The sequence below is a fragment of the Onthophagus taurus genome, chromosome 1, assembly GCF_036711975.1.
Source record: "Onthophagus taurus isolate NC chromosome 1, IU_Otau_3.0, whole genome shotgun sequence".
Lineage (NCBI taxonomy): Eukaryota > Metazoa > Arthropoda > Insecta > Coleoptera > Scarabaeidae > Onthophagus > Onthophagus taurus.
Window position 1 is genome coordinate 38,001,320 of NC_091966.1, and position 26,178 is coordinate 38,027,497.

The following is a 26,178-nucleotide window of genomic DNA, read 5'->3' on the forward strand; positions in this document are numbered from 1 at the left end:
TTTATTTGAATAATAATGTGCCATCTATTAGACAATAGTTCCACTGATTCTCTCACATGTATCATACAGTTCATTTATAGTACGGAAATATAAAAACAACAATAAATACAAAAATGTAATTACTTTCTTAACAGTTGTGGTAATTAATTATTAAATTTATTGTTATTAATCGAACGCTGCTATTTAATACAACAAAACAAAACTTTCTGGGGCATGCGCAATTTATCCAAAACCAAATGCTTACGTTTAGAATGGGATGCTTTAGTTGATTCACATAAGATAAATATTGGGAAATTCCGAAGAACGGTCACATTATAAAAACTGTTAATGATTTTGATACAGCAGCCGAGTGCGCATCCAGATACGAGTTGAAAAAAAATTGCTCCAAAAATCGGAAGCTTCGCCAATAACTGGCCAATAAACGGCTGGAGGTGCTCCAACAATGGATGTCTAGTAGAAAATATCTGCAATAACCGCAATAATGGTAAATCACCCCATTAATTAAATCGTAATAACTGAAAACCCTTTTAGTTTTTTATGTTTATTTCTGTTAAACATAGGTCAATATAAGAAAGCCTAGGAAAACTAGAAGTTAATTATTGATGTGATAGCACATAATGGACCTAACAGAAACAATGAAGAACGTATTAACGAAAGGTCTTCAGCAAGCTTCAGTCAACGAACTGTCTGGCTCTTCAAATATGAACTTCCCTGGACAGAGTTATGTTACAGAGAAGTTATACATGCTTTTACAGCTTTATTTGCAGAATAAGGGATGGAACACTTCTGTTGAACTTTTACAATGTTTTTCTGAATTAAAAGAATCTTCTATGTTGCCCAGTGGAGCATATTTACAGTAAGTTAATAAGTAGGATGTTTTATATCAATGTTTTACTTTGAGGATAATAATCCCAAACTAATTTCTACCATTTCAAATTCTTGTTTATATAAATAAAGGTATAAATAATATGTTTTCTTTAGAATGATGGCTTCTAGAGTTACTTTAGACTCTCAGGGTCGTTTAATTTTGAGGGAAAATGGAAAAATTATCTTGCCTTTTGAACATTTTGCTAATGCTGTTATGTTAAAACATATGAATGGACCGCATGGGTTACATTTGGGGGTTGAAGCTACTGTAAGAGCTGTAAGTAATTTTTTTTACCTACATAAATATTCTCAAATATTCCTATGTATGTAAACTAATTGTTTTAAATACATTTTTAAATGGAGTTAACTTGAATTCAAGGTAACATATTGACAGTGTAATAATGTTATCGTTTAAAAAAGAATTTATTTTAAATTTTTTTGTTATCTTTAAAAAACTAAAAATAAAATTTCAAACAATACTAAAAAAAATTCAAAGTAAATTATCCATTTAGGTAATGGATTCTTATACAATTGGAAGAGAAAATTTTGGTATGGAAAAAGAATTTATAATGGAAGTAGTTCAAAATTGTCCAAACCCAGCTTGTAGATATTACAAAAACCAAATGGAACTAACTCAAAAAACCCTTCAACATTTAGCCACGCCAAGTTATATGGGCGAATCTCAATCAAACAATTCCGATATGCGTAGTAACAACTTCAATTCCGATTTTCCAATCCCAATCCCCCCACCGAATATTAATTCTTTAATGGGCCTACCGGTCGATTTAACCGGTCAAAATAACATGGAAACGAAACAAAATCAAATGCTTGAACGTCCAAAATCGGTAGCCCCAAATCAACAACAAATAGCCGCCGCTCTAATTCAACAACAAAATCGTGTGATTGCCCAGCAAAATTTGGATAAGTTAAATGCTAATTTAGAGAAACAGAGGCAACAGATGCAAATGCAACAACAAATGGATTTGAGTAAGAATCAGCAGCAAAAACATTTCGATTTGCCAATGATGGAACATAAATTAAGCGATTTTTTGAGAGCAAATTTAGATAGTTTAGAAGGATTATCTTCAGCTAATAAAGATTTATTAGCTTTACATAATGGTGCATGGGCCACAAATAGTATGTCAAATACAAGTGATGATAAAAGAACTTCTGAGGGGGGACAAGAAAAAATTGTTCGAGCTTTTGCTGAGGTAATGAAAAATATGCAACGTATGAAGAGTTATGTACGCCCATCAATGTGTAAACCATACGGAAAACAATCAGAAGCACTTCAAAAAAGTAAGTTAAAAAAAAACGATTTTTTATCATTAAAATTTTTATTGGTTTAAATTTTAAGTCATCTCAGCACATTTTTGGCAAATAGGTTTATCATTTTCCACTTGAAACATATCATCCGTAATGACGGCGTCGCATTTATAACATTTAAAGCATTCCGGGTGCCATTTTTCTCCTAAAGCGACGATAACTTTATCGGAAATCGGATGTCCACAAATTTTACACTTGTAACCGGCCTTTTCTAAATAACAAGTTTGGCAAACTGGTTTATTATCGAGTTCTAAAAATTCTTGCCCGCCTAGCGGAGCTCCACAATTTGAACATACAAAATGTTCGTGATGCCAATCATGTCCCATCGCTTTTAATATCGTATCGGTAATCGGTAAACCACAAGTGAAACATCGTGGTGAAAAAAGTTCCGCAAAATCGTGAAAACAATAAGGTTTACCGTCTTTGACTTGAAATTTTTCGGTTATTGGTTTTCCGCATTGGGTGCAAACAAAACATTCTGGATGATAATCGTTTTTTAATGCGCTTATTACGGTTCCTACAATTTTTTTATTACATATAGCACAAATTACCATTGTATTATTAACAAATTAATTTTTCATGACAAATAAAGACATTGATTTTTATAATTTACATTTCTATCAAGAATTAATTGTTGGGATGAATTACAATTTGATAATGTCACAAATAATCTTTTTGACGTCTATCATTTTGTATATTTTGTAACTTCAAGTTCAATGTTTTTTCAATCCTGGCATCATCTTCTAAATTTCGTCTATCAGCTTCTTTCTTTATGATTTTTTTGGGATTCCTTACTTTTTCTGATTTCTGACCATCTGGTTTTTTGAGTAGTTTTCACTGGTTTTTTTAGTTCTTGTGGTTGTAGGGTAGTCGAGAAAAAATATAGGACATATATGAAGTGCAAAAAATGTAATAATCCTCAAATACTTAAAAACGTTTCAATAATTTTATGAATGGTTTTCAGCTGGAAATCCATAAAATGAATGTAAGGTTAAAACCAACAAATCTATACTCTGTTTTTAAACCAGGAGGAGTAAACGCGAAAGTCAGATTTACACTAGGAAAAATCACCAGAAAATATCACTAGATATTTTGGCGGTAAATTTAAATTAATAATTATTATTATTTATTTATTTACTTATTATTGTATTTATTTTCGTTTGTTATCGTCAACACTAAACATACAAATTAACATTGAAGTTATGAGTGTATTTATTTCAAAATATAATAAAGAAGGGTTTAAGAACACAAAATTTACAATAATGACACGAAACTGTCGAATTGTCAATAACCTAACCTTCAAATTCAAAATTCAAAATTGCCTGTGTGTGAACCTTCCTCGCATTCAACCAATCACGTGCAAGGACAATCTGGTGACAAATTTAAAATACTCCTCCTGGTTTAAAAACAGAGTATAATTGCCAAAGAAAACTTCAAGGTATAATTAATGTTTGTAAACAAAACTAACCTTACCTAACATTCCTTCACGCTATAATTGACATTACAAAAGAAAACTTCACGCTATAATTGCCATTACTAATTGCCAAAGAAAACTTCAAGGTATAATTAATGTTTGTAAACAAAACTAACCTTACCTAACATTCCTTCACGCTATAATTGACATTACAAAAGAAAACTTCACGCTATAATTGCCATTACTAATTGCCAAAGAAAACTTCATGGTATAATTAATGTTTGTAAACAAAACTAACCTTACCTCACATTCCTTCACGCTATAATTGACATTACAAAAGAAAACTTCACGCTATAATTGCCATTACTAATTGCCAAAGAAAACTTCATGGTATAATTAATGTTTGTAAACAAAACTAACCTTACCTCACATTCCTTCACGCTATTATTGACATTACAAAAGAAAACTTCACGCTATAATTTCCATTACAAATTGCCAAAGAATACTTCATGGTATAATTAATGTTTGTAAACAAAACTAACCTTACCTCACATTCCTTCACGCTATAATTGACATTACAAAAGAAAACTTCACGCTATAATTGCCAAAGAATACTTCATGGTATAATTAATGTTTGTAAACAAAACTAACCTTACCTAACATTCAGCGTCTGAAGACACAGGGCTAAACCCGAAACTTAAAAATATACAACTTAGCGCTGAATAACAATTAAAACTAGAACTAACACTTGCACTAGAACTATACTCTGTTTTTAAACCAGGAGGAGTAAACGCGAAAGTCAGATTTACACTGGAAAAAATCACTAGAAAATATCACTAGATATTTTGGCGGTAAATTAAAATTAATAATTATTATTTATTTATTTACTTATTATTGTATTTATTTTCGTTTGTTATCGTCAACACTATACATACAAATTAACATTGAAGTTATGAGTGTATTTATTTTAAAATATAATAAAAAAGGGTTTAAGAACACAAAATATACAATAATGACACGAAACTGTCGAATTATCAATTATTAACCTTCAAATTCAAAATTGCCTGTGTGTGAACCTTCCTCGCATTCAACCAATCATGTGCAAGGTCAATCTGGTGACAAATTTAAAATACTCCTCCTGGTTTAAAAACAGAGTATAGTGAATGGAAGTTATTACATTATAATTAATTATATAAAAGAGAGGCTTGTTTATAGGCTTTTATTTGTTGTCAATTTTATTATCAGTAACTGCATGGTTTTCCTGCAGTGTAGAAAGCATTGTTATGTCGAGACTAGTTTTCAATGTTTATGATATATAGTTCATTTTCTTTCTATAATACCTGCCAAATTGTTGTAAAGCTGATAAAATTAACAGGGAGTTTTGTTTTATCATGTTTTGAAATAAATATGTCACACTGACGTTTCAGCTCGTTATTCAAAAAGAAAAGGTGCATAAAAAAATGTTGTGGGGTGTTTATTTGCCATTTATTTACCTAGAAAAGGTGTTTTGTTCTATTTAATTACCTTGTAGCACGTTTTTACAACAAATATGTACTTCGTTAAAATTGTATTTATCTAAAAATTTATTAGTATTTTAACCTCAACTATTTAGTTACTGAAAATGTTACTAAAAATCAGGAAAACAACATAAATTTTATAAGGGTCTTAGATAATATCAACAGAAACCCTAAAAAATTTACATTGACAAGTATATTATAGAAAAAAAAAACGAACATATGTAAGCTTTCCTTTTTTTTGCAAATGTAAATTCTCCACAATCTGTTACTTTGATCTGCAATTTTTAATATTTATTATGGTAAATTTGATTACATAAAAACTTGTTGTACGAGCTACAATTCATTAAGAAACGGGAATATTTTTAATTATTCACGCGTAATTATTAATTTTCCAAGTATATTTTTTTATTTTTTTTGTAAATCCGTCTTACTTCTTGTTATTGTCGGAATGCTACTTGAAACTTATCGTACACTTATCCCCCAATTTGCGCGGAAGATAAGTTCTGCACAAAACCGTGTTGATTGAATTCTTGGATTTTGCTAAGTAAAATCGTGTAAAACGAAAAAAAAAACCACAATATGCATGATTCAGTCATTTATTTAAGTAAAACAAAAGTAAGACATCTTGGAAAACTCAAAATTGTACTTAGTTCATAAAACAACTAACATATGAAAGTAATATAAGTACATAAAATAAAAAAAACAAAAAGACCCTTAAAAATTAATTATAAGTTTAATTACTATCATCACTTTTATGAACTATCAATCTTTTCTTTCTGATAAGTATGATGTCACTCTCATCACTTGCTTTTTTGATGCGATTCTGGCTCAATGGTTGACGAATTAGGAAAGATGTCGGGTTGATAAGACTTTGTCATGAAATAACAATTGCATAGATTTTTTGCTAAATTATTATAGACTTCTTCATATTGATTTAAGCATTGACGAAGGTCTCGCTGGAATCGGGAAGCTCGATCAACATTTGTGTCATATTGTATGAAATGGTTGCCCAATTTTCTTCCCAATTCATGTCCTACACTTATGATTCTTGCTGTGAACGCAACTGGTTCAGGTTACTCTTCCTCTTAATCATTGTCTTCATCATGTTTATTTGTTTCATAAATCATGTTAATTAAATCATCTTCATTCAGTTCTTCATCGGTTATTATTTCTTCAATATCAGCCTCAGCTAAATCTTCAAAACCTTCTCCTGCTATGGTATGAGCCAACTCAGTGATCTGCGAATATTCATGCTTTATTGGTGATTTATCATTTTCACTTTCAACAACATCCGGTCATATTGCTTTCCAGCAGGCGTTGATCATTGATTATTTGATCTGAGTGTGAAAGTCCAACATGCTTAACACAATCTAAAATTGCAAATTCCATCAGAGTAAGAGATTCATCATTCTCTATTTGTTCGAAGATAAACCTGAAAGTTTGCTTGATGTACAGGGTGGTTCAAATTCGATGTCCCAATAGGCTATCTCGGAAACTATAAGAGTTAGGAAAAAAGTAGCTTACATGTCTCGATCTCTTTTATTTAAATAAACTTCAATGTTGAAAACCTCAAAGCGCTATCGTCTTTTGTTTTTCCCCTAGAGGCCAAAATTGAAAATATCAGCAAGTGCAATTATCTTGGTTATTATTATAGGTGTTGAAAGACCTTGTTGTTGAAAGACCCCTTGATCTAACGGCTGTAATAAGGAAGTTGTATTTTCCGGTCAAAAAACCACCCTTACATTTTCGTGTTGTAAATCTGGTGGATGACCTGGAGCATTATCAATTAATAGAAGAGCATTAAACGGCAATCTCTTATTAGTCAAATAATTTTTGACATCAGGAAGAAAGAAGTTATGGAATCATTCATTGAAAGCTATGGCAGTGACCCATGCTTTTTTATTAGCCATCCAATAGACGGGAAGGTTTTTGATGTTTATTCCTTTGAATGAGTGGTGATTCTGATTTGTTAATCATTAATGGTTTCATCATATAATCGCCTGAAGCATTGCAACAGAAAAGAACTGTTGTATTACTTTATGACCACTAGCTGATTTGTGAGCTTTGGAATAGCACTGCAATTCGCAGTCGACCTTAGTTTCCTTCAATTTTAGCTTCTATACTTTTCTATCTCTTGTTTCTCTCTTCGAATTTCTGCATACTAACAATTTTTTTACATCAATATCTAACGTCTCCTCCCATCTTTTCTCTGGCCTTACTTTTGATCTCATTCCTTGCATTGTTTTAAACCTTCTCCTCCTATGGAATGGGCCAAATGAGTGATCTGCGAATATTCATACCCTATTGGTGATTCAATCATTTTCACTTTCAACAACATCTGGCTATACTGCTTTCCAGCAGGCGTAGATCGTTATTTGTTTAACCTGAGTGTATGAAAGTTTAACACACTCAAGACAAGCATCCATCTGAGTAAGAGATTTATCATTCTCCATTTGTTCGAAGATAAACCTAAAAGTTTGCTTGATGTACAGTGCTTTAAAAGTTGAAATGACTCCTTGATCTAACGGCTGTAATTAGGAAGTTGTATTCAAAACAACATTTACATTTTCGTGATGTAAATCTGGTGGATGACCTAGAGCATTATCAATTAATAGAAGAGCTTTAAACGGCAATCGCTTATTAGTTAAATAATTTTCGACATCAGTAACAAAGAAGTTATGGAACCATTCATTGAAAGCTATGACAGTGATCCATGCTTTTGTATTAGCCATCCAATCGACGGGAAGATTTTTGATGTTTATTCCTTTGAATGAGCATGGTGATTTTGATTTGTTAATCACCAATGGTTTCATCATATAATAGCAAGAAGCTTTGCAACAGAAAAGAACTGTTATACGATTTTTCGCTACTTTATGACCACTAGCTGATTTGTGAGCTTTGACATAGCACTGCAATTCGCAGTCGAACCTTAGGTTTTTTCAATTTTAGCTTCTATACTTTTCTATCTCTTGTTTCTCTCTTCCAATTTCTGTATACTAGCAATTTCTTTTGATCAATATCAATCGTCTCCTCCCATCTTTTTTTACTAAACTACTCAATCTATCCAGCAAGCTGCCCCATGCGGAAACTTCTCAGATTGGGCTTTGCTAAAGTTTGAAGAAAATCCTGAATTTCATCAAAAAATCATCTTTGGCAATAAAAGTACGCATCCAATACATGGAAGGTTTTTGAATGAGCGTCGTGATTCTGTTTTGTTAATCCCAATGGTTTCATTTTAGTCTCTAAAGAAATAACTTTTCTTTTGATTCGATTTTTCTTCAAATCCTTTGACATTATAGAACCTTAAAAACTTTTTAACTTGATTCTGTCATGAATAATTATTCATTTCTACAATAAATGTAGCAAGATAATCTGGTAGAAAATACAGATTTACAATATTCCTTTTTTTTATCTGTAGAATAACTTTTTAATTATTTCTTAGTTCGCGATAGACTTCAAATTGATATTATGATTAGCTATATTACTTTTAAAATGCTGATATATTAAATGTTTTTTGTTTTCAGCTCTCATGGATACAATTCAACTAATACAATCGCTGAGAAGTTTTTTACCTCCACCACATATTCAAGTAAGTTCGTGGAAAAACGAAGATAAGCATCGTTTTGAAGAAACCTAAGCTTTAAAATCTTTTTATTATTTTTTAAAAGTTAAAAAAAATCTATTAAACGTAGGGCAGCTTTAACATGACAATGTATATGACATATCGCCGCGAGAAAGAAAATTTAACGGGCTAATAACGGATGTTTTACATGTAGAACTATTGTTCGTCTATATTGAAATTTATATTTATTTAGACGTGTTTACAAAAAGGAAAAGAAATAATGGAAAATTATATTTTTTCGTTTAATTTTGTTTGTGATAAATTCGTACTTATTATTAATATTATTTGGTTTTTATTTAAATTTTAGTCGTGTGTAGGTACGTTTAGGTGCGAAAAAAGCAACTTTTTTTCTTAAAACTAAAAAAATTTTTTCTAGTCATTCTTATAACTGTTTTTTTAAAAATAATTTTACCTGTGATAATAATTGGCAAATCTTTTACCTTTATCTCTACTAATTCTTCTTATTCCTTAATTTCTTACTCATCGATTAGGAGATATACAGAATAATTAAAAGTTTCTTTTAATTTAATAAATGAAACACCCTGTTCCTGGAAGTATTTTTTTAAAATAATATTTAATTTTAGGGAGTATCACATCCAAAGAGAAAAAAAGCGTCAAGAATCAAGTCTGATGACGTAGATAGTACTGAGGAAGAAGCATAATGGAACCACATTTACACTAATTTAATTCTTTATTTATTTTTAAATTATTGTTGTTACTTTTATTTGTTTATTTCGTTCTTCCTATAGATATAATTGGCAAGTTTGATATTAACTTGTATGTATGCACAATCAGTATTAAGTTGAGATTAAGCCGAAATCTGTCCTAATACAGGGTGTTCCATTTTCAATTTTACATCGACTACGATGCTTTAAATTCAAAGTGGAATATTTTGAATCTCACGCACAAACAGCACAAAAAAAGAATTATTCTGTATATTTTTTTTGTTTTTAATTTAGTTTTAATTTAATTTTTTTTTGGTAAAACATCACATTGTTTATTTTCGATTATTTTAGATCTGTGCACCAGCGTGCTAATTAAGACTGCTCTCGATTGCGTAATTTTGCCGTAATTTTGTATTTTTACGTTAGTTTTATATGTCTGACATCTCTCTCTCTCTTCGTAAGTGGGAAACGATAGTTGATACATGCTTCTAATATACTCTTGCCAATATTTGCAACTTGTGTAATCAGCTAAGCTTTAAGTAACTTTTTAAAAAATCGTTCGAATCTATTAATTTTTTTTGTGATTTTATATGTTGAAATTAATCTTTATTTCTCTCGTTCGTTGTTATGTTTATTAAATAACGAAATCTGTGCAATTATATAATTTAGTAAGTTTTAAGTTGGGTTTAGATTTTATTCCTTTACCTTTTCTAATCATATAAAATATTCACACTTTTAATATAAATACAGTAAACTTGGGGTAATTGAGGACAGTTCTAATTGTTCTAGTTTTAGTTGTTATTCAATGCTAGATTATCGTATATTTTTATTGAATTTAAAGTAGAACTAACACTAGACCTAGAATTAGTAACATTCAAGTTTACCTGTCTTAAGAGATGTATGGCTAAACCCGAATATTTCTGGTTCTAGTGTTAGTTCTAATGCTAGTGTCAGTTCTAATGCTAGTGTCAGTTCTAATGCTAGTGTCAGTTTTAATGCTAGTGTCAGTTCTAATGCTAGTGTCAGTTCTAATGCTAGTGTCAGTTCTAATGCTAGTGTCAGTTCTAATGCTAATGTCAGTTCTAATGCTAATGTCAGTTCTAATGCTAGTGTCAGTTCTAATGCTAGTGTCAGTTCTAATGATAGTATAACTAGGTATATCTATAAACAAGGGATATAGACTGTATACATATAAAAGGAAATCTTTAAGGTGCCATCTAGTGTTTAAGTTCCCAATTTTATTTTGAAACAGTTAGAAATTTCTAAAATTCATTTAGAATTCTTTTAAGTGGTTCAAATTGAATATTTATAAATGTAAATTATTATTTTTATGATAGAATTAAGTTAATTATTCCATAAATCTAGCGGTAGCTGTATAATAATTTAAATGTTTGTTATGTGTGCGTGTGGGTTAATCAAAAACTCGATTTTTTTATGTCTGGATGAGCTTGTTTTCCAATCCAACGAACTGTAGAACCTGCACAGTTGCGCGGCTATATATGGCATCCGCCACTAATTGTTTTGTTAAATATGACTTATCAAGATGGGAGTGTTCCACAATGGATTTAAAACGGGAGACACGTAGGTGCAGTTTCCTTTTTGGAGGGCGTCTGCCCCACATCCTTTATAAACAATTAACAATTGCGGTCAGAGGAGTTAACACAATTTAAATTTTCTTTCAAAATACAAAGAGGCTAAAAATTATTGTGCACACGCATGAAATATAAACATTTTTAACTTCCTTCCTAGGCGCATATTAAAAGTACAAATAAACGTGACGTGATTTGTAAAATGGGATCGGAACCGGGTTTTAATAAAATTCAGAGGACGTTTTTACGGCCATCGGATAACGTCAACTGGCGTTTTTATGTTTCCCTTCGGCAGCGTGTACAATAAAACGCATGACGGATGGCGTCCTAATCAAATTAACGGGAATGGTATTTCATTAGAGAGGTCCTTATTAAATCGGGGTGTACGGACGGATGCCTCGTCCCCTAAAGGCCAAAGGGAACTAATGAATATTTGTTGTACAAGGATCGAAAATGTTTCTTCCGGGTGCTTGCTCTTTATTGGACCACGCTTCGGAAAGGAATTTCATTTATTCCCCCCCAAGTGATTCATTGGTTCAACATCCCAAGAAATTTGAAACACAGAAATAAAATTACCGATATCAACATATTCGATTCAATTCAAGATTATTATCGCTGATTATAGTGAATTGGATTTGATATCATGTTTCCCAAGAGAAAGGATTGGATCGAAATTAAAAAATTCGATGATACAGACAGATGTTTGTCCATTCACAGATTGATCGAAATGCTTGCTGGAGTTTACTGACAGAAACCGTTAGCTAAGTAAGAAACCGGTTGCACATGAGATTGCAATAACAATGATTATTTGTTCTTGATTGTATTTGATATGTATCAATACTATTTGAATTAACGAGTGTTAAGTTGGTAATGAATATGTGATAACGTATGTTTAACCATATTAATTTAAATGAACACAAATTGTTTCATTATTCTGCAACTTGTCTTATATACCTTGGTATAATTTAATCTTCATCCACAGTAATGTAAAATTTTGTTGTAATTCATCATTGTCCATATTTGTACATTAATTACAATCTTTATCTTTTATGTCTAGGTTATAAAGCACATCTATCAAATATGAAGATACACGTAAAGGTTTATACAGACTTGAAAAAATTGTCGAACGACGAACCAAACGGTGAAGATAACGGGATTTTAAACAAGATTAAAAACGCGTTATGGATTCTTTGGCAAACATTAAAAAAATTTTGCGTGAACGTTTTTTACAATTAACTCATCAAATTTAGAGGAGGAACTCATTGAACAACTAAAAAGTGTAATTCAGAAATGGATACTTAGACTTCAGGCTTCAAAAATCAATTACAGAAAAGTTTAATCGCATTTAGTTGAGTGTGAGATTAGTAACTGTTGTTGACGAAAATATAAATCGACATCAACAAACTGATAAAACTCCAAAGTAACAACAATCTCATTAATTTTGTATTATCTATTGTTCTTTGTATTTATTTAGAAAATTCAAAAAAATATGTTTTTAATAGATGTGATGGTGAATTTAGTTTTAGATAAATAGAAGAGTTTATATTTGTTATGGAAGACTCAATATTAATTGCGGAAGATTAGATTCTGCTTAAAATATGCAATGGATTTTTTGAAAATTTACAAAAATCACTTATTCCTGAAGAAAATATTCTGTGTCTATAAGACACCAGATTGTCACACTGAGAAAAATGGATTAGAGGAGACTAAAAATATACTATAAGGTAATATAATATTTAATACGTATGTGATAGTGAGACGACATTGTACTGAAGCATATAAATATAATGAATATAATACAATGAATTGTTGCATGAATAATATTTTTTTTATAATACGATTCGTACAATCTATTTCTCTCAGTGCATTTCAGAAAACTAAATACTGCTTGCAAAAGACTGGAGACTCCTTATATAGACTAGATACTGCTAATTGAAGACTAGATACTGTTTGCCGAAGACTAGATACTACTTGCAGAAGATTAGATACGACTTGAAAAAAGCAATACACTATTTGAACTTTCCAAAAACTACATATTGGTTAAAGAAAACCGTATACTGTTTGCAGGCGATCTGATTCTGATCACAAATAACTAAATACTTCTTATAGACTACTAGGTATTGCTTGCGGAAGTCTACATGTTTACAAAACTCTAGATACTGATTGCAGAAAATTAAATACTGCTTGGAAAAGAATAGATACTTAATAAGAACTTAAACACCATTTGACGCTTGACAAAGACCATTCATCACTTAAGGAAAACCATATACCGCTCATATAAAATCTGTTTCTCAGTGCAAAAGATTAAATACTCCTTAGAATCATCAGGTATGCTTTGCAGAAAGTTAGATACTGCTCGCAGAGGATTAGATACTCTATATAATAGACTAGATATTACTTGCAAAATGCTACAGCTTGCGGAAGATTAGATGGTGTTTGAAGAAAGCAAAACATTAATTAATGCTTGTAAAAAGCACATATTGCTGGTTAAAAATCATAGACTGCGTGCTAGAGGTCTGATTCTCATGACTAAATACTCCTTATAGTACATTAGGCATTCTTTGACTAGATGCTACGTGCAAAATACTAGATACTGCTGGCAAAATACTGTATATTGCTTAAGAAAATGCTTCATTAAAAATTAAGCACCTTTTGACGCTTGATGAAGGGCGCACATCGTTTCTGGAAACGCATACACTGCTTCCAGGAGACCTAATTCTCATTGCAAAAGATTAAATACTCCTTAGTATCATTACGTATGCTTTGCTGAAGGGTAGATACTGCTCTCAGAGGATTGGATACTCCATATAATAGACTAGTTACAACTTGCAAAATGCTAGATACTGCTTGCGGATGATTAAATGATGCGTGAAGAAAACAAAACACTAATTAATTCTTCCGAAAACCACATATTGCTGGTTGAAAATCATATATTGCATGCTAGAGATCTGATTATCATCACAGATGACAAAATACTCCTTATACAACATTAGGCATTCTCTGAGTAGATACTACGTACAAAATACTAGATACTGCTGGCAAAATACTGTATATTGCTTAAAAAAATATTTAATTAAAAATTAAACACCATTTGATGCTTGACAAAGATCACACATCGCTTCTGAAAACCCATATACTGCTTGCAGGAGACCAAATTTTCATTGTAAAAGATTGAATACCCTTTACAGATCATTAAGTATTCTTTACAGAAGGCTAGATACTGTTAACAGAAGATTAGGTACTCCTTATAATAGACTTGCTTAATATATATTTCTTAAAGATACTAGATACTGCTTGTAGAAGATTAGATACTGCATCAAAAGGAATAGATACTGCTTAAAAAATTACTTGAAGCTTGACGAAGACCATGTATTGTTTGCTGAGAACCATATACTAATTGATTCTCATTAAAAAAGATTAAATACGACTTATAGAACTTTTCACTGCTAATCTGTGATAACAATCGACTTTTTACGCATTTGCGTATTGCATCATTATTATTATATTTTTCGATTGAACAGTTGAAAATGTTATGATGGAAGGCACACGTTCTGTTCGAGATGGTGTTGTGGAGATGTTCAGGAATAAAAGATTACTCAACCCAATCGATTCCTTTCCAGATGCTTCTTCAAATTGTCCCTTTGTACAAATAAAAAAATTCAATGTCAAAAATTACCACCTGTAGTAACACAGAAGCAATAAAGCACCTAGTAGTATGTGAAAAATCGTGACAGAAAATCGGGACTTGACCTTTAATTAAAAAAATCCGTCTTTATCTTAAGGTGGGCCGACCGAATTTTGACATTTAACTAAAATGAGTGTAATAGGTTGATGTGAAATTTATGAATTTTGTTTATATGAATGACATCTCGTTGATATTTTTAAAAATTTATTGAGTTAACCATCCGTAACTCGTAAATGTTAATAAAAACGATGAAATTCATGCAATCAAACATAGCAAAAAGCTTAGAAATGAATATAATCGAATAAAAAATATGGCGGATGCGTCGAGCGCACGTGACGACAAGTAACAATTTTTATCGCATAACCGGTACATTTAAAGACATCATGCGACCACGTCATTTAGACCTAGAAAAAAGGATTCGCCGTCGGCCGTATATTAATTATGAAGGACGCGACCGGAAGCGGTCAATCGTCCCAATGGAACGCCATCCGGGCAGTGATTATTGCACAGATGTGCGTCTCTAAGTCGCGGTCACTCGGTTTTCGTTTGAAGACGGCATAGAAATTGTTAAACGTTCAAACGAACCACGTGTTCGTTTCTTCGTTGGATCGCTTTGTTCTTCTCGCGTTTGCTATGCAAAACTACCGATGCGTGCTTACGTTTTCAATCGACGACGCGTTTATGCCGTAGTTGAACATATGTTCACGTTGCTCGATACAACTGAAAACGTTCGTTCGTGCCGCGTCCTCAACTCGTAAGGTGATACTGTATGCGACATGTGTAGGGATTATTAGTAAGTGATAGCTTACAGACGACGGCAACGTCTATTGTTCTCATTGATCGCTTATTGTTCGTTGTTAAGGCAAGTAATGATGTAGTGATAGGAGAATGAATAGGTTTCTTCTAAATATAATTAGGTATTTATATACATTGATCTTTTTTTGAAAGATAAGACAACGAACGAACAATAAAAGATAACACTTCTAGATGAACTTAAAGAAAGAAAGGCTAAACTAAAAACGTATAATGCATAACGAGTTCGAAACCGCTGAGTGCGGGAAGTTAGCCCCCATTTTTTTATTTTAAAATTTTTCATTGTTGTTCTAGATTGTTCTAGAGTTGTTTTACATTGTTCCAAAGCGGCAAACCAAGAAGAAACCAAAATTATGGGATACAGGATTACGAAGTTATAACTAAAAATAGGTTTGGGTGCCAAAATGCTGTGACCATAGTTTTTCTATTTTCAATTCTATATTACAAATATATACTTATTATACCTAAAGCAATCTTTACTCTTTGAAAATGCGGTTTTAAATTACACAATAACAATTAAAAAACATATAACGATCTAAAATAACTCAAACTTTTCTGATTCAAATTGTTCTAGGTGTGTTTAACTAGCGAAAAAAGGTTTTTCTGGTTACACAGACATTAATTTTGCAAAATCATATCTTCCTAAAAATACAGCGAAATGCAGACCTAAAAAGAAAAATAATAAATAAATAATCCAACTATTCGATCAGCAAACAAAAATACACTACATATTTGTATTATACATTATCTATTAAAAACTAAATATATCTTTGTCCCACTTACACAGAGATATATTTATATATACTATATTTGTTCCCATATATTAATAAAATAAAATATTAAAATTCGGATATAGAATTATACAGGTTTCCCAAAAATAATGGATAAATTCGTTAAAACAACTAATAACAGTTTATGGAAAAATCGCTGAAACGAGTCTAAAGATATACATTTTTTACAATTTTTTGGTATAGATTATAAATTTTTTCCGCCACTTTTAAACAAGTAATGACGTCATCGCCATTTTTTTCAAATAGCAATCCCTCATTTTTATTATGGAATATGAAAGAGGATTTTTTTCTGAATTTGGTACCGCCAAAATTAATATTAGCTACATAACAAAATTTTCGAGAAATATTGCCTTGAAGTTTCATGATTTCCCATTCAATTGAGGTAGAAAAATAGCAATAGCCATACGTAACCATGGCAACCAGCTGTTTCAGATACTTTATTAAGACAATGATTAATTTTTGATATCTAAAACTGTTGGTTGCCATGGTTAGCTACAGCTATTTTGCTATCTCAATTGAATAGGACGTGTTCAATAGGATTCAGGTCAGGACTTAACGCCGGCCATTCCATTACCTGAATTCCACGTTTTTGCAAAAAGTTTCTGGTGATGCCGGCGGTATGTGGTATGCGGTATTTGCATTTTCCTGCATTAGGATGAAATTTTGACCGACCCCATATGAAGTATGGTCTTCCAAGATGTTTTCGATGTAATTCATGGCATTTAGTCTACCAGGAACAACAACAAGATCAGTTCTGTTGTCTATACTGATTCCAGCTCAAACTATAACAGATCCCCGACCAAATCTATCCACTTCCTGTATGGTAGCAGCTGCGTAGCGTTTACCAGGACGTCTATATACACGTACTCGACCGCCGCCGCAACGAGTTAAACGAAATCTGTGACGAACTTGCCAATCTCTAAAGCCATTTTTTTAAAGAAATGTTTAATGTGGTCATAGACGTGCCATAAAAAATGTTGACTTTGTGATTATTGGGAATATAATAGTAATAAACTCTATCAACTCAAAACTCTTTATTTACTACAAAAAAATAGGAACATTTTGCAATGTTTCAATTATACCTGTAATTTAAATTAAAGTAAAATTATTGTGACTTCTCTTGTTGCAGATTAGATGGCAAATAACATATGTTAGGGTTGTAAGATGTTACTTTTAGCAGAATGCATGCTGAACTGGAGTCATCTGTCAAACGGTTTCTAACCGAGTGTTTAATGTTATTTATCTCTGAAAATAATGACTCGCAGACATAGGTTGATGAAAATATTGTTAAAATAGCATGAGCCAGCTTCTTCAAACAATTAAATGTGTCTGGTAACGCATTCATGTTTCCAGAATTTTGTTATTAGCATTTTCACTTATATTACTTATCAATCTTTCTGGTTCAATTAATTCTAACCTTTCCTTGTTTCAATACATTTTTGAATCCATATTGAACTAGACTGGAAATCAATCAGCTGCATTTCAAATTCTTCAATTTCCAACCAATCGAATTGGAACAAATTCAGTTTATCCAATGCCGTCACATCAGGGTAATAAGCTTGAGTATTTCCGATAATTCTTTGAACTGAGAAAATCTCGCTGAAAATTCCCTGATTGAAGAATCAATCACAGAAATAAATTCTTCAGTAACTTAGTCTTATCGTTAGTCTGGTTTCTCATATATTTCCAAATCGTTGATATATTTTTTCAAATTTGGAAAATATTTGTAATTTCTTGTGATAATATCGATCCTGAAAACTTGCAGTTTCAAAAGCGCGAATGAGATTTACCATGACGAAAATTATTTTATTTATGCCTTGAAGCTTCATGTTTAACTTATTTAAATGTTGGCATATGTCTGTAAAAAATATCAATTTTGAAAGCCACATAACATCCAACAACTGGGTATTTTTCAACTTTTTTCTCATTTTGCAAAAACAGTCTGATTTCTTCCAAGCAATCAACAAATCTTTGAAGTACGTTCCCGCGACTCAACCAGCGAACATTATTGTGCATCAGAAAGCATCGAACTTTCACCTATTTAAAGCCTGCGACGAGATGAGGTTGATTATTTTTGTGACTACCGCCATTACATTATCAAGAGATGTTAAACCACTTTTAGCACACAAGGCTTGTTGGTGAATGATGCAGTGGAATTGAAGAATCGAATTCTTGCGATCATATTTAGTCATAGATGTTGACTGTTTATTTCTGTCTTTCAATGCACTTGCAATTAATTCTTTTTGCTCTGGTTCGTTTTTTTGACTAACGGATTTGTGATTTGTTTCAAAATGCCGTTTCACAGACGATGTTCCAGAACATAAAACACACACCGTCTTATCACCTTTACTAATCATGCCATATTTGTCTGTCCACCAAGTTTGAAGTATTCTGATACTCTTTCTATCTTGCACTTTTTGTTTTTTTGCTGAACTAGCCATATTAAATAACAGTTAAAATCATAAATAAAACTCAAATAAACCACTTTTAGCACACAAGGCTTGTTGGTGAATGATGCAGTGGAATTGAAGAATCGAATTTTTGTGATCATATTTAGTCATAGATGTTGACTGTTTATTTCTGTCTTTCAATGCACTTGCAATTAATTCTTTTTGCTCTGGTTCGTTTTTTTGACTAACGGATTTGTGATTTGTTTCAAAATGCCGTTTCACAGACGATGTTCCAGAACATAAAACACACACCGTCTTATCACCTTTACTAATCATGCCATATTTGTCTGTCCACCAAGTTTGAAGTTTTCTGATACTCTTTCTATCTTGCACTTTTTGTTTTTTTGCTGAACTAGCCATATTAAATAACAGTTAAAATCATAAATAAAACTCAAATAAACCACTTTTAGCACACAAGGCTTGTTGGTGAATGATGCAGTGGAATTGAAGAATCGAATTTTTGCGATCATATTTAGTCATAGATGTTGACTGTTTATTTCTGTCTTTCAATGCACTTGCAATTAATTCTTTTTGCTCTGGTTCGTTTTTTTGACTAACGGATTTGTGATTTGTTTCAAAATGCCGTTTCACAGACGATGTTCCAGAACATAAAACACACACCGTCTTATCACCTTTACTAATCATGCCATGATTGGACAGACAAATGTCCACCAAGTTTGAAGTTTTCTGATACTCTTTCTATCTTGCACTTTTTGTTTTTTTGCTGAACTAGCCATATTAAATAACAGTTAAAATCATAAATAAAACTCAAATAAACTTCAAATCAAATATTCACTATTATGTTGTTGTGCCATTGGTTCGCCATCCCTACCTTAGCTTGACGATTCTTTGTCTGAGGGTGCTCTCAATCCAGCCACAGAGGGTAGGAGGAACATTATGCTCAACCAAAGCCTCGTTAATACTAACGAAGGTCGTCTTATCAAAGGTGCTCTCTATATCTATGAATACTCCCAAGGCGGACTATTTGGAGTCCAACGCTCTCCCAACAAAACTGGTAACACTGTGAAGAGCTGTCAATGTGGACTTGTCTTGAGTGTACGCATGTTGATTAGAATCTAAGGGTCTATCGACAAGACAGATATCCCTTATGTCTCTCTAAGGTTTTTAATAAAAACGAGGAGAGGCTGATTGGTCTAAAAGACTTCGGCCAAACCTATTTTTAGTTATAACTTCGTAATGATGTATCCCATAATTTTGATTTTGTAGAACAATAACTAGAACAGCAAAGAAAATCTGATTTTTCCAAAAATGGGAGGCTAGTCAAAAAACCCGTTTTTTCGGTTTTACTCGCCGAGTTTTTGTTTTTTCTATTTGCTACTTTGAAACAATGTAGAACAACTCTAGAACAATCTAGAACAACAATGAAAAATTTAAAAATCAAAAAATGGGGAGCTAACTTCCCGCTCTCGAAACCACTTAAGTTTTGTTATGGTTGTAAATCACGGTGTGTATAAAAGAATCATTTCTCACAACTGAACGAGTTTGCGTTGTAGCAATACAAAGAACAGGTGGAAGGAAGCGGCGTGTTTTTTGATTATCTGAGTTATCTCTTCGCCTCCGCGCTTCGGCCGCTCAACGCGACAGTTAACGATTAGGTAGAGGTGAAATCACGCCGCGCGTTCTCTCGGATTACCATTTTCCGGCGAGTTTCTCTTTTTCTCCCGGTTTCCTGCGCCTCGTTTCCTCCAGGTGCGCGAACAACACGGAGAAGACAGTAAATGACTCCCAACGTATGGATTGTACGGAACAAACCGTATCAGCATAATTCAACCACGGTTAATGCACATAAATCGGCCCGAACGTAATTGGCCTTCGAAGTTCGAAGGATAATAAATCGATTAATTATGTTAAAAATTGAATAGAAAGATTTTTGAGGGTGTATTCCATTAATTTGTTTTTGTCCACATTGAGATTTTGTTTATAACGATTCAATGTTTAACAAATATTGACCATGTGGTAAAACGCGGGATGAAGGATACGATGACTATAAGAGGATGAAGAAGAAGAAGAAGAAGCGTGCACACCTATAATCCTCCGTAAAGCAGTAAAAGACGGACAGGTTGGCCAGTGAACGGACAAGGGCAGGTAGTCGAACGAGCTGGACTCGGAATGCGGCGGAGATTGGTATATAGAAGCCGGCCGGCCGGCGCCGGAAAGTCTGGCGCACACCTGCAGCCCGAACGACCACCGTGTGAACCGACGCCCGAGGCTCAACCTCAACATCAACCTCACCCACTCTCCACAAGCAACAATTCTCCGATCTTCACTTTGCACGATCAGCACAATGGTCAAACTAGAAATCATCTTCTATACAACGATTACTACATGCCCAGTACCGCCTCATTAATATTAATACAAATTAGTACTTCTTGTAGTAGTAGTTACATAAAAACAAAATAAAAAAACGGAATGAGAAGAAGTAAAACATTTATTACATAATCCATCATTGCAAACCCACACGGACGACATATGCGCTGCGGGTAAATTCTAAGGCCCGGAATGGAGAAAGTGTGAGTTGAGACTCCTTGCGCCTTCTCGCTAATAGTCAGTGTCCTGTCACGGTGGAAATTGCAAAATGTCGTGAGATTGCGGTTGAAGAGATTGAAATTACACACCGACGGCCGATGATTATCGTAGCACGACTGTCATCTCGCACTTTGCAGCCATAGTTTCACTTCAATATGAGAAAATGAGTTACAATGTAACCTTTCAATACTCAATAACGATTATTTTATTGCCAACGCGCTTACGGTTATTCATAAGTAAAACCCGAGATATGTACTTAAAAACTACTTTTATCTAATAGTTACTTTAAATGCAAAACGTTCCGTTCTTCTTGGTTTTATTAGCAATTTTCTTATACAATCTGTTAAGAAAAGACTATAATTTAATGCAGTGATTCTTAAACTCTGCGTCGCTAAATATGATACCTAGTTGCACTTTAATACAAAAATGAAACATGCAACAACAACAAACTCTTTGTTATCTTTGTAGTCTGATCTTTCTTTTATATAAAATCTATGTTGATATCAACAGTAATCAAAAATAAAGAACGTCGCCGTGTATTGAATATACCAAAATAGATTGGATAACAAATTTGGTTCAACATTTTTGAAAAGTAACACTGAATTAAAGAACACGTACAATGACTGCAACAAATCTTTCAGTAACAAAATTTTAGCAGAATATTTAATGCACCACTAGAAAGCGTGATCTTTCCTTAATCTAATAAATTGCATATATTGATTCCAGGTTAAACATTTTTCTTTACAATATATTTTATAAAGTGTCTTTGCGAATTTGGTGTTTTTTAAAAATGAAGTTAAAACATTTTTTTTCTCCAAAACGGTTTGGAATTGAGAAATGAAACTTTTTGGGTTTATAAAAGAATGTCTGAGATTACATTATACCAAATTTCACTTTTGTTGGATGAACAGTTTTGGAGAAATTTTTATCATTTAAAAACAAACGTCAAATTTCATTTAGTAACTTATACATAAATGTAAATGTTTTTGTAAAGAAATCGTCCAACCTAGAAAGTTTAAATTTGGTACAACCTAACTTTAAACAGTCTCTTATAACCTCAATATGGTTTTAGTTTTCAATTCCAATTCGTTTGGGAGATAAAAATGTTTTGATTTAACCATATTTTTGAAAATCGTCCAAATTAAACTCAATGTACTTTAAATATGTTTGTAAAAAGAACTGTTCATCGTTCTTCCAAGAAACTTGAAATTTCGTACAATATAACCTCAATCATTCATCTATAAGCCCAAAAAGTTTCATTCTTCAATTCTAAACTATTTTGAAGAAAAAATGTTTTCTTATTTTCACTTAAAAAATGTCAAATGGCCACTTAAAAATTTTGTTGTAAAAAAATCGTTCAACTTAGAAACTTTAAATTTGGTGTAAACTAACACCAAACAATCTCGTACAACCTCGATATAGTTTTAATTTTCAATTTCAATCCGTTTCGGAGATAAGAATGTTTTAGTTTAACCTAATTTTTGAAAACCGTCAAATTAAACTCAATGTTTTTTAAACATTTTTATAAAAGAAACCGTTCATCCAAAAAACTTGAAATTTGGTATAATATAGCTTTAAACATTCATGTATAAGCACAAAAAGTTTCATTCTTCAATTCTAAACTGTTTTGAAGAAAAACATGTTTTCTTATTTTCACTTTAATAAAACGTCAAATTCCATTTTGCGATTTACATTTTTTTTTTGTAAAAAAAACCGTTCAACTTAGAAACTTTAAATTTGGTACAACTTAACCTCAAGCAATTTCTTACAACCTCAATATAGTTTTAGTTTTCAATTCCAATCCGTTTCGGAGATAAAAATGTTTTGCTTTAACCTTATTTTTGAAAACCGTCCAAATTAAACTCAATGTTTTTTAAACATTTTTATGAAAAGAACTGTTCGTTCAAGAAACTTGAAATTTGGCACAATATAACCTCAATCATTCGTTTATAAGCCTAAAAAGTTTCATTCTTTAATTCTAAACTGTTTTGAAGAAAAAAGTGTTTTCTTACTTTCACTTTAATAAAACGTCAAATTCCATCTCGCGACTTAATTATTTTTTTGTAAAAAAACCGTTCAACTTAGAAACTTTAAATTTGGTATAACCTAACCTCAAACAATTTCTTACAACCTTAATATAGTTTTAGTTTTCAATTTCAATCCGTTTCGGAAATAAGAATGTTTTGGTTTAACCTTATTTTTGAAAACCGTCCAAATTAAACTCAATGTTTTTTAAACATTTTCATGAAAAGAACTGTTCTTCCAAGAAAGTTGAAATTTGGCATAATATAACCTCAATCATTCATCTATAAGCCCAAAAGTTTTAATTCTCAATTTCAAACTTCTTTGGAGAATAAAATTTTTTTTACTTTTATTTAAAAAAAACGTCAAATTAGACTATTTTTAAAAATTTTTATAAAAAAAACCGTTCATCCAATAAACTTGAACTTTGGTGTAATGTAACTTTAAACATTCATCTATAAGCCCAAAAAGTTTCATTCTTCAATTCTAAACTGTTTTGAAGAAAAAAATTTTTTCTTATTTTTACGTTAATAAAACGTCAAATTCCATTTTGCGACTTAAATTTTTTTTTTGTAAAAAAAACCGTTCAACTTAGAAACTTTAAATTTGGTATAACCTAACCTCAAACAATTTCTTACAACCTCAATACAGTTTTAGTTTTCAATTCCAATCCGTTTCGGAAATAAGAATGTTTTGGTTTAACCTTGTTTTTGAAAACCGTCCAAATTAAACTCAATGTACTTTAAACATTTTTATGAAAAGAACTGTTCATCCGAGAAGCTTAAAATTTGGTACAATATAACCTCAATCATTCATCTATAAGCCCAAAAAGTTTCAATTCTCAATTTCAAACTTCTTTGGAGAAAAAAATTTTTTTTTACTTTTATTTAAAAAAAAACGTCAAATTAGACTGTATTTTTAAAAAATTTTATAAAAAAAAAACCGTTCATCCAATAAACTTGAACTTTGTTGTAATGTAACTTTAAACATTCATCTATAAGCCCAAAAAGGTTCATTCTTCAATTCTAAACTGTTTTGAAGAAAAATTTTTTTTCTTATTTTCACTTTAATGAAACGTCAAATTCCATTTTGCGACTTAAATTTTTTTTTGTAAAAAAAACCGTTCAACTTAGAAACTTTAAATTTGGTACAACTTAACCTCAAGCAATTTCTTACAACCTCAATATAGTTTTAGTTTTCAATTCCAATCCGTTTCGAAGATAAGAATGTTTTGGTTTAACCTTGTTTTTGAAAATCGTCAAATTAAACTCAATGTACTTTAAACGTTTTTATGAAAAGAACGTTCATCCAATAAACTTGAAATTTGGCACAATATAACCTCAATCATTCATCTATAAGCCCAAAAAGTTTCAATTCTCAATTTCAACTTCTTTGGACAAAAAAATTTTTTTTTACTTTTATTTAAAAAAAACGTCAAATTAGACTGCATTTTTAAAAATTTTTATAAATAAAAGCCGTTCATCCGATAAACTTGAACTCTGGTGTAATGTAACTTTAAACATTCATCTATAAGCCCAAAAAGTTTCATTCTTCAATTCTAAACTGTTTTGAAGAAAAAAATTTTTTCTTATTTTCACTTTAATGAAACGTCAAATTCCATTTTGCGACTTAAATTTCTTTTTGTAAAAAAAAAACCGTTCAACTTAGAAACTTTAAATTTGGTACAACTTAACCTCAAGCAATTTCTTACAACCTCAATATAGTTTTAGTTTTCAATTCCAATCCGTTTCGGAGATAAGAATGTTTTGGTTTAACCTTGTTTTTGAAAATCGTCAAATTAAACTCTATGTTCTTTAAACATTTTTATAAAAAGAACTGTTCATCCAAGAAACTTGAAATTTGACACAATATAACCTCAATCATTCGTTTATAAGCCTAAAAAGTTTCATTCTTTAATTCTAAACTGTTTTGAAGAAAAAAGTGTTTTTTTACTTTCACTTTAATAAAACGTCAAATTCCATCTCGCGACTTAATTATTTTTTTGTAAAAAAAACCATTAAACTTAGAAACTTTAAATTTGGTACAACTTAACCTCAAGCAATTTCTTACAACCTCAATATAGTTTTAGTTTTCAATTTCAATCCATTTCGAAGATAAGAATGTTTTGGTTTAACCTTGTTTTTGAAAATCGTCAAATTAAACTCTATGTTCTTTAAACATTTTTATGAAAAGAACTGTTCATCCAAGAAACTTGAAATTTGGCACAATATAACCTCAATCATTCATCTATAAGCCCAAAAAGTTTCAATTCTCAATTTCAAACTTCTTCGGAGAAAAAAATTTTTTCTTACTTTTATTTAAAAAAAAACAAAATCAGTTTTTAAAAATTTTTGTAAAAAAAACGTTCATCCAAGAAACTTAAAATTTGGTACAATACAACCTCAATCATTCATCTATAAGCCTAAAATGTTTCATTCTTTGATTATAAACTGATCGAAGAACTGTTTTGAAGAAAAAAATGTTTTCTTTCTTTCACTTTAACAAAACATCAAATTCCATCGCGCGACTTAATTTTTTCTTTGTAAAAAAACCATTCAATTTAGAAACTTTAAATTTGGTACAACTTAACCTCAAGCAATTTCTTACAACCTCAATATAGTTTTAGTTTTCAATTCCAATCCGTTTAGGAGATAAGAATGTTTTGATTTAACCTTGTTTTTGAAAACCATTAAATGAAACCCAATGCTTTTTAAAAAAAATTATAATAAAAACTGCTCCTCCTAAAAACTTTTAAATTTGGTACAATCTAACTTTAAATTATCATCTATAAGCCCAAAAAGTGTTATTTCATAATTCCAAACCGTTTTGGAGAAAACAAATTTTATATTAACTTCATTTTCAGAAAACAT

General features: G+C 31.4%; 1 protein-coding gene across 3 annotated transcripts; it reads left to right on the forward strand.

Moving 5' to 3' along the window:
* Positions 1-338: 338 nt before the first annotated feature.
* On the forward strand, positions 339-9,533 carry LOC111428848 (uncharacterized). Of its 3 annotated transcripts, none has more exons than XM_023064532.2 (6): positions 339-484; positions 561-856; positions 982-1,144; positions 1,380-2,166; positions 8,649-8,713; positions 9,331-9,533. In XM_023064532.2, exons 2-6 carry the CDS (start codon positions 618-620, stop codon positions 9,406-9,408), a joined length of 1,332 nt encoding a protein of 443 aa, XP_022920300.1. In that variant the 5' UTR covers positions 339-484; positions 561-617; the 3' UTR covers positions 9,409-9,533. The 3 variants fall into 3 exon arrangements, with proteins under 3 accessions (XP_022920300.1, XP_022920302.1, XP_071057370.1); XM_071201269.1 differs by having other exon boundaries at positions 366-484; positions 532-856; XM_023064534.2 differs by lacking the exon at positions 9,331-9,533 and having other exon boundaries at positions 8,649-9,025.
* Positions 9,534-26,178: the final 16,645 nt, after the last annotated feature.